This window comes from Sminthopsis crassicaudata, chromosome 5 (assembly GCF_048593235.1).
Source record: "Sminthopsis crassicaudata isolate SCR6 chromosome 5, ASM4859323v1, whole genome shotgun sequence".
NCBI lineage: Eukaryota > Metazoa > Chordata > Mammalia > Dasyuromorphia > Dasyuridae > Sminthopsis > Sminthopsis crassicaudata.
The window spans coordinates 102,309,141-102,328,256 of NC_133621.1; the positions used below are offsets into that span (position 1 = coordinate 102,309,141).

At 38.2% G+C, this 19,116-nt stretch overlaps 1 protein-coding gene across 3 annotated transcripts in view; it reads right to left on the minus strand.

Annotated features, from left to right (window-relative positions):
• Positions 1-19,116, minus strand: part of TBXAS1 (thromboxane A synthase 1) — a 216,203-nt gene that overhangs the window by 2,157 nt on the left and 194,930 nt on the right. For 2 of the 3 annotated variants that reach the window (XM_074267767.1, XM_074267769.1), the window contains 3 exons: positions 9,364-9,455; positions 1,901-2,038; positions 36-198 (listed from right to left, as the gene is read on the minus strand). In XM_074267767.1, coding sequence (XP_074123868.1) covers positions 36-198; positions 1,901-2,038; positions 9,364-9,455 — 393 coding nt within the window. The remainder of the gene's footprint in view (positions 1-35; positions 199-1,900; positions 2,039-9,363; positions 9,456-19,116) is intronic. The other variant, XM_074267768.1, reaches the window with a different exon arrangement.

Sequence of the window (19,116 nt, forward strand, 5' to 3'; positions counted from 1 at the left end):
GAAGAAACTCCTCCACAGCAAGGGGAAAGGCTTACCTGGGTCTCAGAGCAAGTTTCAAACTTGAACTTGCGAAGGATTCCAAGCAACGTCAGCTTGATTTCCAGGATGGCCATCTTTGCTCCGATGCAGCTCCGAGGACCAGCCCCGAACGGGAGGTAAGTGAAGGGCGGCTGCCGCTGCCTCGCCTCTTGGCTAAACCTGCCAGGTAAGCCGTGAGTGCTCCATGTCAGCCGCTTCCAAGTCTCTCCTCAGTACCCCACCTGCCCGAGTCTCTCCTCAGTACCCCACCTTCCTGAGCACCTTACTTTAATGTCGTGGCAGCCCCCTCAGAGGGAAGCCTCAAGGTTTACAATGCTCTTCACCCAATAGTGCAAGACACCAGTATTACAAATGCCTGTGGCACCTAGTTCCTAACCCGGAAAATTAGGAACAGATGGGGAGTGACTCATTGAGGGTTTTAGAGGGTCTGAGTTAAGGCTTAAATCTAGGTCTTTGGGGGTTGTGGTGCATTACAGCATGAATCAGATTCTTGCATCTTTCAGAGCTGTTTTTCCTCACCGAAAGGTAGAATTGGTGTTATAGACAGAGTTGGCTTCAGAATTGGAAAGAATTGATGGTTTCCATCCTTTCCCATCTAATCTAGTTCTTACAGCTGTGTTGACGTATGGACCCTAGGACTCTGGAAAAGTTACAGCCTTTCAGCACTCCAAGGCAAATAGAAACAGGGGCCACTAAACCATGATCCCCGTGGGCCACATGTTGATATAGTTGCAAAATATAATACATCTCTATTTTATTATATTTTTAATTAGGGTTGGGAGCACTTGGAGTTGCATGTTCTCCAACCAGCTCTCTTTAGACTATTAATTGCAGAGAAGGTGCTGACCTATATATTAATAGAGGGAATTTCCTCACCTGGGAATTCCCTATACCTGTGAAATCACAAATCTAGTCCCTATTTCTTTTTCTTCAGTGTTGTAGTCATTGTATAAAGTGCTCTCTTGATCTGTTCATCTTACTTTGATATTATCAGATTTCTCTGAACCTACCTCTAGTGGGATTTTGGGTGGGTTAGATCTAAAATGCTTCCAGAATGATTAGACCAATTCACAGCACCAAAAATGCATTAGTGTGCTGGTCCTTTTTGAACCCTTCCAATAATTGTTATTTTCCTTTTTTTTTTTTTTTTTTTTTTTTTTTAAATCATCTTTACCAATCATCTCAAGGATGGGAGGCAGAATTTCAGAATTATCTCAATGTGAATTTATCTTATTTTTAGTGATTTGGAACATTTTTCTTAGGATTGTTGATAAATTGCTGTTTAAAATTTGTTATTATTATTTTTGCTGAGGCATTTGGGGTTAAGTGACTTGCCCAATGTTACAAAGCTAGAAGTGTTAAGTGTCTGAGGGCAAATTTGAACTCAGGTCTTCCTAATTTCATGGCTAGTGCTCTTATCCATTGCACCACCTAGATGCTCCAATAACTTGCTTTGTAAAAAAGAGCTTTTTTTTTTTTTTTTTTTTTGAGAGTTGCCTCTTCATATCCTTTGACCCTTTGTTTATTGGACAATGTCTCTGAGGCACAGAAAGGTTAATTCACTGACCAAGGTCACTAAGTAAGTGGTGATATAGGGAATTCAAGTCTCCTGCCTCCTAATGCGTGACTTTTCCCCTTATTCTACCATGCTGCTTGAAAACACTTTGATTTATGAAACAGGCTCAACACATAGATTATGCAAAGGTAAATTTCTTGTCTGCCCATACTGGAATTATGATTTCTAAGTGAGACGCTATAGTCAGGGCCCTGCGAGTCAGTCACTTCTATTTCCATGGGGCAAAGAAGAACTTTATAAGATAGTTTTTTGAAAGGGAAGATGGGGGAGAAGGAAATTTCCTACCTCTCTGGAATAAAGGTCTCTGGGTTTGGCCAGTATTCCGGATTGTGATGCAGATAGCCAACAGCTGTTTCCATGATAGTCCCAGCTGGGATATGGAGGCCCATTATCTCACAGTCTTTTGCCGCTTCCCGAGTGAACCTACCATAGGCAAATGATCAGAGAGACTCAGATGCTAACACTGGACTTTGAGAATCCATCTTTGAGCTGTATGACCGATAAAAGATATGGTTCCACTGAAACAAATCAAGGGCAAGGGCAATGTATTTATGTGGGCCAGAGTTATAAGATGGCTACAGAATGATTAGAAAAATATTTTTTTCCTCTTCTGTCTGGTATACAAGAAAACATAGAAATCTGATCATATCACAGCTCATACCAAATATCTTTAGCAACTTATTCAGGTCTATCAATTCAGACTCCTTTTCCTGGTTTTCAAGGCTTTTTAGAATCTGAAGCCAAAATTCCAATCTACTTGGGATGCAAAATGTCATTTGCATTCAGAAAGAGAATTACAGATACTGAATGTGGATTGAAGCATAGTATTTTCACCTTTTTTTTCTTGTGTTTTTTCCCTTTTATTCTGATTCTTTTTGTATAACAAAGTTCAAATATGGGAATATTTAAAAGAACTGCACATATTTAACCCATATCAGATTTCCTGCTGTCTTGGGAAGGGCAGCAATAAGGGAGAAAAAATTGGAGCACAAAGTCTTACAAAAATGAATGTTGAAAACTATCTTTATATGTATTTGGAAAATAAAATACTATTGAGGGAAAAAAAAGAATCTAAAGCCATTCTGATTTTCCTTTCTTCTTCAAATGTTTGCATAAGCACAAGCCAGAGATGGAGATCAGGGAATTTCCTCAAATCTCCACATCTGGGAGAGACTACCTCTCCTCAACCTTCATGAAAAGTTGAAATCATTTCCACAAGTTGTGGCAACATTTCAACAATATATTAGTCCCTATCCTCTTTAGCTTTCAAAAATCTCAGCTTGGTCAAAAATCTTTTCTTGGCCACTTTTAAATCCTGAAGTAAGTCTATTTTAGAAATTGGCCATTTGAGAGAAAAAACCCTCAAAGGCTCTATCCTCCCTTATCATCAGAGATGATCTCAAGCTTCTCCCATTCCTGCAAAATTATTGATTTTTGATTATTTGTTTCCTATCTTTATAAAATGTAATCCTCTGTGGAGGATGTATATTAGTGCATTGTTGCTATCTTTTATAAAACTAATTGGACATATTGCTCACTATATCACTTCCACTCTATTAAATAAAGGAGTATGTGAGAAGTTTTGATTTGAGTTCAATTTAAAAGATAGGAATAATAAGCTTTTCTGATTAGGCATGGAATATACCTGGTGAAAATTGGTAAGGATATATTTCAGTGGTTTTTTTCCCCAAATACACATAAAGATAGTTTTCAACATTCATTTTTGTAAGATTTTGTGTTCTGAATTTTTCTCTCTTTCTTACCACTCCCCCAAGGCAGCAATCAATCTGATATAGGTTAACCATGTATAATCCTTTTAAACATATTTCTATTTTTGCCATATGGGGTAAGAAACATCAGATTAGAAGAGAAAAAACCACAAGAAAGAAAATAAAAGCAAGCAAACCAACAAAAAAAGGTAAAAATGCTATGCTTCAATCCACATTCAGTCTCCAAAGTTCTCTCTCTTTGGATAGGGATGGCATTTTCTATTGGAATTGTTCTGAATCACTGCCTTGCTGAGAAGAGTCAAGCCCATCACAGCTGATCATCATAATAAGCTTGTTCTTACTGTGTACAATGATCTCCTGGTTCTGCTCCCTTCATTCAGCATCAGTTCATGTAAGTCACCCCAGGCCTCTTTGAAATCATCCTGCTGATCATTTCTATAGAACAATAATATTCCATAATATCCATATAGCATAATTTATTCAGCCATTCTCCAAATGATACATTCAGTTTCCAGTTCCTCACCACTACAAAAAGGGCTGCCACAAACATTTTTGCACATATGGGTCCTTTCCCCTTTTTTATGATCTCTTTGGGATACAATTGGTAAAGATATATTTGCACAAAGTTGAATGCTGTATAAAAATAGTAAATATAAATATAATACAATCCAGTCCCTAGTGGGATATGTGAAGAAATGTACTTCCTGTCTTTTAATGGAGATATGGGTAACTATGGGTGTGAAAATTTGTATATGATTCTAAACGTGGCTAATGCGTTAGTGGATTATAAAGGAAAGCTGTAAGACAGTTAGGACTATGCTTGGTAATAACTATGATAATAAAAATAAAACATGAATACAACTTTGAAAAAAAAGAATGTATTTGCTTGGTTCTTACAAATCAAATCAAAAAAGGTTTTTCCTTGAAAAAAGAAAGGAGAGGAAGAAAACTGCCCCCCCCCAATATGTTCTTTAATAAACATCATAGACAGCAGTTACCGTATAGAAAGAAGACTAGCAGTAAAGATGACCAGAAGTCCACTGGAGACAAAAAAAAAAAAAAAAGATTTGTGACCTGTACATACAAATATATGAAGAGTAGGTGATGAGGCAATGAACTAGAGATCTTAATTCAAGAAGACAATTTGGACCTTGTAGATATCATGGATTGGATTGGAGAAATGTGATTGAATATGGGTGTGGAAGGGTATACTATCCTTTATTCAAAAGGAAAAAGATAACAGAGGTATAAGAGTAACTTTGTGTAATCCGATCATATATTCATGGAAGAACTAGATTAAAGGGAAAATGATGGAAAATATTTGGGTAAAGATCAAAAATGATAGAAACAGTGATATTCTGATTGGAATATTACTAGCAGCACCTGAATGGTATATTTGGTTTAGTCTATCTCATTGATCAACTTTTTTTTTTCTTTTAATCATTACCAACATAGTTTTGATGATTACTACTTTGCCCTATCAGGTGGTGCAGTGGAAAGAGTTCTGAGCCCAACATCCATAAGACTCATTTTCCTGAGTCCAAATCCGGCATCAGATACTGACTAGCTGTGTGATCCTGGGCAAGTCACTTAACTCTGTCTTTTCTTCATCTGTAAAATGAACTGGAGAAGGAAATGGCAAATTACTCCAGTGTCCTTGCCAAGAAAACCCCAATGGGGACCTGGAGAGTTAGACATGACTGAAACTACTCCACAAACAACACTTTGTCATATAATTTGATGTACCTCCAGGGATTTTCTTCCCACTATTGTTCATTATTCTCACGGGAACCTGTTGAGGACCAGTACCCCTCACCCAGGGAATCTTTTCTGGCCGTTGTTAGTAGAATTCTTGGTAGGCTGAAATTCTTCAAATGAATACACACAGTTTTGTGTGTGAGAAAAAAATTTATTGGGACTATTTAATGAGAACATAAGGACATTTTAAACAAGGACATTGGGAAATTACTAGTTCAGGACAAATATACACTTTTTTTTTTTTTTTTTTTTTTTTTGGTAAGGCAATTGGGGCTAAATGACTTGTTTTGCTGAGAAGAGTCAAGTCCTTCACAGCTGATCATCATGCAGGTTCTAAAAGCTGATTTCAGAAAAGCCTGGAGAGACTGACATGAACTGATGCTGAATGAAGGGAGCAGAACCAGGAGAAATTGTACACAGCAACAGTAAGCTTATGATGATCAACTGTGATGGATTTGACTCTTGTCATCAATGCAGTGATTCAGAACAATTCCAGTAGAAAATGCCAGAGAGAAAACTTTGGAGACTGAATGTGGATTGAAGCATGGTAATTTCACCTTTTTTTGTTGGTTTGCTTGCTTGTATCCAACAGGCCACCCCCACCACCCCTATATAAACCTATTTAAAAAATAATGCCTGTATGATGAGAATAGAATCCTCAGCAATAAGATTAAAAATATATGACACAATTATTTCAGGTATATTAGCAATGGATCTTTCTCCTGCACCTGGCTGGGCTTCCCTTGAGACATGGGGAGAGAAAGAAAAGGAGAGGAAGAAGGAAGGAGAGACTGTTTCTGTTTTAGAAGTGGAGAGATACCATTACATTCCGCAATGGAGAGAGACAGAGAGACAGAAAGAGAAAGAGGAGAGACAGAAGAGAACAGAAGTCCTGTGTCTTTAAATGTGGTACTATTTCTGGCCAAGTCAGGTATCCTGCTAAGCTCCATACCTACTCAACTTTGTTTTCTTGAAAACTAAAAAAGGTAACAGATGGCAGTCTCTTTCAGGTCTGAAGTCAGTAGCGATCTCTACCCCCTTTTCCAAGGAATAAGTCAGTTTTGAATCAAGTGAATTCTGCCCTTAGAAATAGAAATCCTTCCCTTAGTTCTGGTTAACCTACAATGATGGGGACCACACTTTCTGAGACTTATTTTTCTGGTTGAAACTGCAGAGAAAAAATGAGCTATCATGATAATAACTGGCATTTGTAGAGCATTTTAAAGTTTGTAAAATGCTTTCTACTTATTATCTAATTTGTGCCTCCCAGTAGCCCTGTGAGGTAGGGGATAAGTATTATCCCAGTTTTATAGATAAGAAAATTGCTACCACACGGCAAGAGGCCAGAATTTGAAATCCTGCTTTTCTAACTCCAGCTTCAAGATGCAGTCTGCTTCAGCCTGCTCCCTCCCAACAAAATTCTATGCTCTGTGCTCCCCTTCCCCATTCCAAGCAGCTAGCAGGTAACAGGGTGTCAGCTCAGCAGCTCCTTCCAACACTGCCAAAGAGCCTCCGGTGGATAAGCTCTACTTAACATTTGTGTTACCTGCAGATTTGATAAGCGTGTCATCTCTTCCTCCATCTAAGTCACTGATAAAACATGGAGCAGCCCAGGACAAAGGACAGATCCTTGTGGCACTCCCTGCCAAAGGGTGTTAATGATTAACGACCCCTTGGGCCTAGTCTTTCAAACACACTGGAACCCTGCTGTTATCTAGCCCCTGTCTCTCCCGGAATGTGGGGCTTTGTCTAAAACCATCCTGGTGGATTGTGTCTGCAGCCCCCCTGAGATACCATGAGTCTTGTAGGGAGAAAGGAAACGAGGTTGGCTGAACTGGCGTGTTTGCACCTGGTCATCACCACTTCCCTTTCTGAATCCGACAAACAGATCTCTTAATAATAACAATGTGTGCTAAATGGGCTTTGCATTTATTTTCTCTAAATGTAATAAGTCTTGTAACCTTGTTAAAAAAGGCGGGGGGGGGGGTGTCTTGTTGATGGGAAATGCTGACATCTAAATTCCCTTGGGGGAAGGGGAAACAATTGTGCAATGTGTGTGCCTGAGAAAGACAGAGACAGAGAGAAGGAGGGAGAGAGATGGAGAGAGAGACACACACAGAGAGACAGAGGGAGAGATGAAAAGAGAGACAGAGAGAGACAGAAACAAAGAGGGAGACAGAAGGAAAGATAGACAGAGAATCTCAGAAACAGAAAGAGAGACAGAGAAAGAGAAGCAGAGATGGAGAGGCAAAGAGAGGGGGAGATTTGGATTGGGTAATTTAGGAGACCTTTTCCACTTTCAATCTTAGGATCCTTATTGGAAGTCAGGGACAGCTGGGTGGTGCAGTGGATAGAGCACTGGGCTGGACTTGGTTTGTATCTGCACCCAGACCTGCTAGTTATGATCCTGGGCCGGTCACTCTGCCCAGAAAACCCCAAATGGATTTATAAAGAGTCAGGCACAACTGAAAAACGCTTCAACGATCAGACGAGGAAGTTAAGAACCAGGTTACTGGCCTTGCCCTGAATTGCCCAGCTAGTGTCTGAGGAGGGACCCTAACCTAGATATTCCTAATGATCGTCCGGTGCTCTGTCCACTGTGACACACCATCTCTTCGCCATGTTCCAAGAGGAATCACAGAATCTCTGAACTGGAAGAAACTAGTCCACTGCTGTCTGAATATGAATTCCCTCTGTGACCAGTAATGAGGAAATCACCTCTCCTAAAACAGTGTGTGCTGTTTGGGGACCTCCCTGATTATTAGAAAGTTCTCCCTCACATCAAACTGATGCTCCTGCCTAATGGGAAGGAAGGAAGGAAGCATCTGCTGAGTGCTGGGCAGCCTTTGGGGACGCGGATACAAGGGAGACAGCCAGCCTTCCAGCTCTCTTTTTAATAGAGGGAGAAAGCACCCAAAGGGAGCAGAAGAGAAGGCAGGGGAAGTGAAATCTAGAGAAAGGCCGGAATCGGGCTAGGAGGGAAATGAAGGCCGGCCCTGGCTTGTCAGCAAAATGGAGGCTCTGGGAGGAGCGGGCTGCCAGGAGGGGGTGATGAACAGGCTGCCAGAGTGAGTTGCCCTTCTGGGGTCAAGAAGAACCAGTCTAATCTTTCTTCTGCATGAGGAAACATGATCTAAGCCGTAGAATAACAAAGCAGATGCTACAGTGAAGGATTTTACAGAACCTGCTGCTAGATGATGAACATTCATAGAGATCAGCTACATTTTAGTTGCTATTATCCATTTGAAAAGCTGTTTGGAAAAGTAGCTTCAAGTTTGTATAATTCCCTCTTTAAAAAAAAAAAGGCAAACGGTACATCTTAATGATGTTCATGTCTAGAAAATTAATTCCTTAAAGTGCCGAGTAGAACATATGGCTTGCGATTAAATCAGTTTGTCTTACTCCTGTTTACAGAGCCCTGAATCTGATCACTTCTTTGTTCACTCCAAAGAGCCACTTATTGGGGGAAATCTGAGAGAAGCCTGTAGGATACCAGCCCCTGCCTTCCAGGCACCACTTTTAATTGGTGGAGATTAAAAACTCATTAAACTCATTCTACCAAGGGGAATGGAAGCTCTCTGAAGGCAGGAACTCTATCTTTGTGTGACCCAGCACTTACTATCTTGACTTGGTCATAATAGAGGCTTATATGTTCATTAGATCAAATCTGTTGAATTGAATTACCAAATTATACATTAAAAATTCCAGAATAGAATATGAAATGAAATTTCAGCTAATAAGTCCTGAAGCACAATATAACATCAATTTATATAGCCACTTGTGGCAAACACATGAATGATATGATTTCATCATAACAACCCTCAGAATTGTAGTGCAAGTATTATGAGTATGGCTTTACAAATGAGAAAGCTGAAATTCAGACAGTTAAGGAACTAAGCTAATAAGTGGCATCCCCCAGGAGTCTTAAAATCCAAGTTTTTCTTATATTTTGTCCTTCCATCAACTCCTTCCTAAAATGAAAAGCAATACTGAAGATGTAGTCTGACCAGGTCTGCCTAGTATAGTAAATACAGTAAGACTATCCTTGCCATATTACTGAAAAGAGCTCAAGATTGCTTTAGTTATTTTGGCTGTCTTATTATATTATTGACATAGTTTATAATCCAATAAAATTTCCAGATCCTTTCCCAGAAAACTTTAATCTGACCTATCTTATGTTTCTGAAATTAATTTTTTTCAACCCAAGTAATAAGACCACATTTAGCCTCATTTAAATTTATCTTTTCAGGTTTAACCTACCTAAAAGCTGGTGGGTACATCCTCAAGGTCTCTGCAATCACCATCTCCAGGTAGGGTAATTCTTCTTCCAGGGTGGAGAATTTAAGTTCAGCCTGCAAGAAAGGCACAAGAAAAAGAAAGCTGTGTCAAGATGTTCCAATAATGCTTAGCTTTTCCATTTTCTTTCAAGTTGAAATCCTACCACAGATGTTTAAATAAGAACTTCTCCATTTACAAGCAAATAACAATACAAATCTCAATAGAACAGTACATAGACAGTTCTCCTATATTGGAATTACATTGTATTCAGGATTGCTTTAAACAAACAAGCTGTGACACCCGGAGCTTAAAAATCTCTGGATCAAAACCCAAACAAACCAAAACAAATAAGCAAAGAAAAAAAATCTGTGGGTCATCAGGATTTCAAAGGACTCATACTGAAACTTACTCCCCATCTTCTAAAAGGGTGGTGGTAGATTCATACAGATTGATACATAGTGTTTTGCTGCAGATTGATACATAGTGTTTTTTCAATATGAAATTTTATTTTGTTTATTTGTTACAAAGGAAGAAAATAACATTGATTTTGTTGTTGTTGATTTTAAACATTAAATGAAAGAGAAATCTCTGGGTCATAATGTGATCCCTATGAAACAGCCTTGGTGTATTGGAAAATTAATGGAAGTATTGTCAGGAGATCTAAATATGAGTTCTGGCTTTATAACTGTAAGTGCCATGTAAACCTAGACATTGATGATGATGTTAGAGTTGGACACAGGAAGATCTGAGCTCAAATCTTGACCCTGCAGCTTATTAGCCATGTGACCCTGGACAGGTCACTTAACCCGTTTGGGCAGAGGCTAACAGGCTCACATTTCTAGGATGTTGTAATATTCCTGCTTAGCCAAACCATTGTGTTTGCTGGGGTTTTTTGTACACACGATTCCATTTCCCATCTCCATACCTTTGAACAGGTTGTCCCCTAGCCCTAGAATACATTCCCTCTTCACTTCAGCTCCTTAGAATCTCTAGCTTTCCTTAAACCTCAGCTTAATTGCCACTTCCTACTCTAAATGTATTCTGATCCTTGAAATGTTTACCAGTACCCTCTCTCTGCCCCAAATTACCTTATATATTTTAAATTTATTTATCTGTATAAATGTTATTTCCCTTAAATAGCATGTAAACTGAAAAAAAATATCTTTTATTAAGGAATGTATTTAACAACAGACTCTCAAAAAAAAAAAAAAAAAAAGAAAAGAAAAAAGAAAAAGTGCACACATCACACTTTCAAGCTTAATCTGCATTATTCTGTTCTCCATTACTTCCGTTGACAAGCAACAAACAACAAAACAAGTCCTTTATTGTGTAGCATTTGTCTATTTCTGAGGTATAAATGCTTACCCTAAAATTTAACAATCGACTTTCAAATGATAGGAGCTGTCCCCAATAGTGTGCCGTTGCTTGTATTTATTTTGTATACACTTAGCCATGTACATGTGGTCTCCCCAGATAGGTGGAGAGGGCAGAACTCGTTTAATTATTGTCTTTTGTGTAGCATGCATTGTGCATGGCACATAGTAGGTACTTAATAAATTCATTTTGAATGAATGAAATAGCATGGACCAAATGACCTCTAAATGTCTCTTTCATATGATCCAAATGCTTATGATCTAATCTATAAATTTGCAAATGCAAATGCAATCCAAATGCGATTTAGTCTGGGCTGACAGGAGAGGGGTCAACCAGGGGAGAAGCAGAAGGGAGGGCGGTTCACAAGTCGACATAAGTTACTTCTAAGCTTTTGGAAGAGCTGGGGACAAAAGCTTCGTGGATTGGTTCTGCCAGCAGAGGGCAGCAAGAGCCCACACCAGTGAGCCTGAGTCCTTGCTTCTCTCCCCAGTTCTGTAGTTCTATAGCTGGGTACATCCCTTAGCCTGTCTGGAAGGGAACTTCCTTTTCCTTACCTGAGTAATGAGGTGATAACATTTGCCATATGTGTGCATAGGTATATACATGTGTGTGTACTTATATATATACACATATATATGTATTTGTAGAAATATTTATATTTATCAATATCTCAGATATTAATCTCACATTGTGATGATGAAATGATGGAGAGATAGGAAGTACACTCGTGATTTTCCTGTTATATAGAATTCCTGGCTGTGGAAAATGCTTCTACCGATGCAGGTTGGCAGCTTCTCTATAATTAAAACTATATATATATATAATATATATATATATATGTATATATATATATAATATACACACATACATATAATAATATAAACTACAGTTTTAGGCATTTGCCTGCATGTTCTCTGAAGTGAATTGACGTGGCTAGTCATTTACGTTGAGCCATGTATACATATGTCCACAAATACTGCATCCACACACCCTGTGTCAATATGTATTAGGGGCTGGTCTGGAGGCCATCTCTCTGTTACTTGGCCACTCTGCATTTCTGGAATAGCATTTATAAACTCCCATATCAATGACAGGGTTTTTGGTTGGGCTTTCTTTGATCTGCACCTTTGATCTGATTGGTGTAAGGAACACCCAGAGAAGGAACTTCCCCTCTCCACAGAGATCAAAAACTACTCTGTACTATCTTGGTACTACTAAGTTGCTTCTGCTGGAATCACCAGTCAAACGCGGAATTTGAATCCATGTCTTCCTAGCTCAGTGGCTGGCTCTGTCCGCTGTCCCCTTCAAATGTGAAGTTTGGTATTCTTATCTTTTGGGTTCCCTTAGCACTTAGCTGCTGAAACTCTTGCTTTGGTGCTCTAACACTTAGGACTATATCTCCAGATTAAATCAAAACTCTTATGGGACCTAAGAGACAATCTTTGATCTGGACCAAAACCCCAAATCATCACCCTATAGCCAACCTGGTGATGATCTTAGATAGGTGGTCCTCTGGTAATAGATATATAGTCTGTCTCTGGCCCGTACCTAAAGCCTTCCAAACTTCATGGCACCTGTCAAGGTCTGCCCTTCAAGATTCTAGGGTCACCTCTATGGCACTCCATAGAAGAGTGAGGCTTGGATGGAATCGGACTATATTAGCTGAACTATATTTTCATACCAATATTCTTGTACTTGATTGTTGGTACATTTACTCAGAACTACATGCTGGAACTTTAGAACACTGAGTCAACTGACAGAGGGGCAGAAATACCGAAGTATTGTGGGCAAGACCCAAGGCAAGAATAGAAGCTGGGTGTGGTTGGTGCATTCATGGCATGTGCTCCCTAGGACACACATAGATACATACACCCACAACTGCTGCATCCACACTCCCATCCACTGGATTCTAGTTACTGTTTTATCCTGAAATTTTGGTACTTTTCCTTAGAATTATGGAACCACAAGGACTTTTTTGAGTTCACCACATCCCCCATTTTATTGGAATAGATGTCTCCAACAGGGATTTGCCCAAAATTATGCAGCTGGTGGATAGCAGAAGAAGATCTCCAACTGGGCCTCTTAATTCCTGGTCTGGGCTTTTTCTATCCTGAAACTCCCACAGGATCTGCCACCTTGCAGCCCTGGTATTGACTGGAGAAGTAAGGCAATAACCCTTTGCTCCCTACCTCATCCTCCTTTCCTAGGACATTTACAGCAAAAATAACAACAATCAAGAGTTAATGATAATTTACAACTTGACATTTGTAGATCTCACTTTAGGTTTACACATGATCTCATCTGATGGTCATATCATTTGTAAAGTCAAGCAAAACAAGGGGTTATTATCCCCTTTTTACAGAGGAGGAAACAGGCTTAGGGAGATTGAGTGATGTGCTGAAGATTAATTGGGTAGTATATGGCAGAGTCGGGACTCAAGGAAATGATAAAATGATGTTGATGTTGATGATGATGTTGATGTTGATGATGATGTTGATGATGATGTTGATTTTGATGATGATGATGATGAAATGATGATGATGATATTGATGATGATATTAATGATGATGTTAATGGTGATGATGATGATGATGATAAAGTGATGATCATGATGAAATAATGATGTTGATGATATTGATGATGTTGATAATGATGATGTTAATGATGATGTTGATGATGATGATGATGATGAAATGATGATATTGATGATGATGATGTTGATAATGATGATGCTTATGCTGCTGTTGATATTGATGATAATGATGATGGTGATGTTGCTGATGAGGTTGAGATTGGAGTTGATGATGTTGATGATAAGGTTGAGATTGATGGTGATGATGTTGATGATTATGATGATGCTACTGCTGCTGCTGTTGATGATGCCACTGATGTTGATGTTGATGACAATGATGATGATGATGATATTGATGATGATGACTAGCCTTTATATAACACTGTGAGACTTGCAAAATGCTTTATGTATATTAATTCTCCCAACAATCCTGGAAGGTTTGGTGCTATTATTGTCGCCATTTTACAAATAACAAAACTGAGGCACAGAGAGGCTAGGTGATTTGCTATGGATCTCATAGCTAGGGAATATCAGAGCAGGATTCACACTCAATTCTTCTGGATTTCAAGTCTATTAGACTGCCCACTGCACCACTTAGCTGCCAAGGAGGCAGGAGAGAAAGTGGCTTCCAAGCCACACAGAATGAAGAGGCAGGAGAAGATGACAGCTTTCTTGGGGCATGTCACTGCAATAGCTTCCAGTGAAGTCAGTGCAGATTTGACAATTATCCAAGGTGTTTACTCTAAATGATGGGATGAATAACACTGCTCTTAAAGCAGATTTATTTCTCTGGTTTGAATTACCTGGTTCAGGTAATTCTATATATAATTCTACATAACATCTATATAGTCCCTTTGGTCCCAATCTGAACTTGACAAGATGATGATGAAGCTTTAGGTTGGCGTTGGGAATATGCAGAATACTCAGCCGACCCCAAGGAACATTGGCATAGCTTGTGGGCAATGACTTCTCAGGGATCTCCTGGTAACTCTCTGAAACTATAAAGGGTCAGAGAAAATGGGGTTCTGACTTGCTACAGGAAGAAACTCAATCTAATTTCCTATGCCCATCAAATCATAGATCTAGTGAAAAAAATCATGAACTTTTGGAAAATCAATTTAGAGCCAGAAGGACTTAGAGATCAAACAATAAGCATTTATCAGACACCTACTATATGCCAGGTGCTGTGCTAGGTGCTAGAGAGATAAGGAGAAAAACTAAACAAAAAATTCTTAACCTCTTGATGCTTATCTCCTCTCTGGGGGGAACAACATATCCATATATAAGAATAATATATCCACATATAAGAATATCCCAAAAGATAATATAACGTATATAATATATCTACATATAAGAATATCCAAAAGAATAATATATATTATGATATATATAATATATACACATATAAGAATGTCCAAAAGGAATTAAAGGTGATTTGGTGGGAGGAGCATCATCTAGACCAGGAGTTCTTAATTTTCTTGTGTAAAGGAACCCTTTGCAGTCTGGTAAAGCCCAGGGACTCAGAATAATGCTTTTAAATGCATAAAATATAATACATAGGATTATAAAAGAATACAATTATTCTAAGTTAAGTTATTCAAATTTTGTTTTAAAAATAAGCTTGTGGGGGCAGCTAGGTGGTGCAGTGGATAGAGCACCAGCCCTGAAGACAGGAGCACCTGAGTTCAAATCTGGCCTCAGACACTTAACATTTCCAGGCTGTGTGACCCTGGGCAAGTCACTTAGCCCCAATTGCCTCAGGGGAAAAAAAAGTTTATAGCTTCCAAGTTGAGAACCCTTGATCTATCTTGGGGCTTCTTAAACTTTTTACACTCGAGACACCTTTTAACCCAAGAAATTTTTTGCTACCCCAGGTATGTAGGTATATAAAATAGGCATACAGGTTAAATCATAAAAATTTTTTAAAAGAATTCTGAAGTATACATATAATTTTACCATTCATTAATGACAAAAGCAAACTTGCATACTAATGATTATGGATGTGCTTGTTTATTTTTACATAAAGACTTAAATTTTGCAACTCTTTGCAACTCCTACATTCAGTTGCTTGACCCCATATGCCACAGTTTAAGAAGTTTTTATCTAGACAAGCACCCTCATTTTCCAGAAGAGGAAGCTAAGACTGAGAGGGATGAAGTGACTTTCCTGAAGTCACATAGATGGCAAATGGTAAGCTCAAGAGTGGGTTAACTAATCTCTGAGTTTATAATTTTTCCTCTTTTTTAATTCCTCTACTAACTGTTAGTAAAGAAAGACAATATAATCGAGATATGGATTGGATGGTTGGATGGAGTGCTTGCTCTGGAGCAGGAGAACCTCAGTTCAAATCCATACTCTTGATATTGACTAGCTGTGTGACCTTGGGCAAGTCACTTAACCCCGATTATCTCCTCCCTTCCACCAAAAAATATGGATTTAGGAGCTACATCCTCATTGGAGACCCCTCAACAAAACTCAAGAAAGACCTGTCTTCAGCTTCCAGACACCCTGGTACCCCACCTTTTCATGCCTTGCAGGAGCCCCTTGGATAAGAGTTCTACCATCATTTGTGTGGCTCTAATACTGCTTTTGTTCTCTGACTTTAGCATTCACCATTATATTTTTGGAAAGTATTTTGTTGCTTTTGTTTTCTTTTTATAACATTATGTCACTTTTCAGATCCCCTTCCCTAACTTGTCCCTCCCTCCTTTTCCTTCCCCTTAGAACTTTCCCTTGTAATCAAGCAAAACATTGACCACATTTGAATCTTAGACTCTTAGAAAATCTTAGAAATCTTAGAAAAACAACCAAATGATCCCAAGTGCAACAGTGGTTGCTTTGGCTTTGACAGAGAGGGGCAGTAATATGTGGTATCACACATAATATCAAGTGCACTATATTTATTTATTTATTTTCTTTTCAATTTAAGCTAATTTACTTTCAATTAACAAAAAACTATTTTCTCTCCCTCTTAAGAGCATTGGATTTACAATCAGAGAACATATAGTTGAATCCTGGCTCTGCTACTGAATTCCTGTAAATGACCTTGGACTGGTTATTTATATCATCTAGAAAATGAGAGGGCTAGATTATGTGTGTTTTTCAAATTCTCTTTCTGTTCTGAAATCTTTGATCCCAAAAGGCTGCGATATCATATCAAAAGAATGGATAGACTTAAAAAAAAACACCAAACAAATCAGAAGATATCTTGAATGAGATGAATGAGATAGTTTTAAGGCAAATTAAAGGAATTAGTTCTTCATACTATCATAGAATTAGAGTTGGGTGGAATTTTTAGAGGTCATTTAGTCTACCCCCTACCTTTTACATAAGGGGAAACTGGGGCCCAGAGAAATTAATGATTTGCCTAGGGTTATGTAAGTTTAAGGTGCTAAAGTCTAGATTCTAACTTGGGTCCTTTGACCCCCAAATTAATGTTTTTTTCTCTAATTCCCATGCTTCTCTCTTTATAGAATGTTTCCCTCAGTACTCTCCTTTCTCACTTCGCCCTTAAGCAAAGAAAGTCTGCTCTGGCTGTCCTTGCCATGAGTTACTAACATTAAAAAACCCCACAACTTTGCTACTAAGGATTCTAAATCACTTATATAAGTTTGCCTCATGTATATAAGCAATGGTGGGTCCAGTGAAAGCTGAACTCTGATCTCAATGGGGAGATTGCTATGATTGTTGCTTTTTTTTTAGAGATCTACTGGGAGCCAGCCTCCTTTTTCTACTAAGGAGAAGCTCTTTCTTTGTGAGTTTTCACCCTCCTCCTTCCTTTTTTATTTGACTTTAGCTTTCACTTATGCTGAACAAACAAAAAGACCATTATTATGCAGGAATTATAGAATCACAAAGTTAGAAGAGGTAACCATCAATTCAGATCCATAGCTTCCCCAGACTATAACAATTACCTCTGGTCAAGGTATAGAAAGATGTGGTGATTTTCCTTTTCAAACATCAACCTCCTAATTTAGGATTGGACCAGGGGTGTACCTGGCCAGCCCTTCCAGGGGGTGCAGGCTCAGGTGGGCGACTGTTAAATTTTCAGTGTGAGCACCGACATCTTGGACATTTACAAACTACAAATGTTGTGAAAGAAGAATTAGAATAAAAAGGGAAAACCAAGAGAAAGAAAAAACAAACAAATAAAAAGAAAGTCGTATGCTTTGATCTATATTCAGACTCTATAGTTCTTTCTCTGGATATGGATAACATATCATGAGTCTTTTGAAATTGTCTTAGGTCACTGTGCTGTTGAGAAGAACTAAATCTGTCATAGTTGATCATCACATAATCTTGCTGTTAGTGTGTACAATATTTTTATGGTTTTGCCAGTTCCAATTGTTAAGTGACGAGGAGAGCCATCTACACACAGAGAGAGGACTGTAGAACCTGAGTGTGGACCACAACATAGCATTCTCACTCTTTTTGTTGATGTTTGCTTGCATTTTATTTTCTTTCTCAGATTTATTTCCTTCTTGATCTGATTTTTCTTGTGCAGCAAGATAACTATAAATATGTATACATTTATTGGATTTAACATATGTATTTAACATATTTGACATGTACTGTACTACCTGCTATCTAGGAGAAGGGAATGGAAGGAGAGGAAAATTTGGAACAGAAAATGTTGCAAGGTTCAGTGTTGAAAAATTATCAATGCATATGTTTTGTAAATGAAAAGCTTTAATAATAATAATAATAATAATAAAGAACTAGTAAAAGGAAAAATATTTTTATGGTTTTGTTCACTTCATTCAGCTTCAGTTCATATACATTTTTCCAGGTTTTTCTGAAATCTGTCTTTTCATCTGATTGATTTTCAGTGAGTAGTGGCTTCTAACTTCATCATTTTAAAGTTCTTGGTATCTTAGTCTCTTTGTCAAATAGATAAGGGTTTATAAATAAATAGTTATATGCACTAGGAAGAACATTGGTATTTAAAAGAACATCAGGGGTGGGAGGGGATAATTTGGTAAAGGGAATAATCTTTTGATAAAATGCATATTTTTTTCTCTTCCCAATATAGCTGTTTCATAAGTGTGGATTTTTGTACTTTAGGATTTCTGAAAACAGAAAATATATGCAGATACATATATTTACAGAGAATTTTTCATTGTCTTTGTAGAGACAATGATTGCCTTCTGAGTCAGAGAACTTTTTAAATGGAAAAAATATAAAGAGGAAGAGTAGAAGAAAAAATTCAGCACTGATTGATATATTAAAAAGTCCCTGATCAAAGGATATGAACAGACAATTTTCAGATGATGAAATTAAAACTATTTCCACTCATATGAAAGAGTGTTCCAAATCACTATTGATCAGAGAAATGCAAATTAAGACAACTCTGAGATACCACTGCACACCTGTCAGATTGGCTAAGATGACGGGAACAAATAACGATGAATGTTGGAGGGGCTGTGGGAAAACTGGGACACTGATGCATTGTTGGTGGAGTTGTGAAAGAATCCAACCATTCTGGAGAGCAATCTGGAATTATGCCCAAAAAGTTATCAAAATGTGCATACCCTTTGACCCAGCCATACTATTACTGGGCTTATACCCCAAGGAACTACTAAAGAAAGGAACTGGACCTGTATGTGCCAAAATGTTTGTGGCAGCCCTTTTCATAGTGGCTAGAAGCTGGAAGATGAATGGATGTCCATCAATTGGAGAATGGTTGGGTAAACTATGGTATATGAATGTTATGGAATATTATTGTTCTATAAGAAATGACCAACAGGAGAAATACAGAGAGACTTGGAGAGACTTACATCAACTGATGC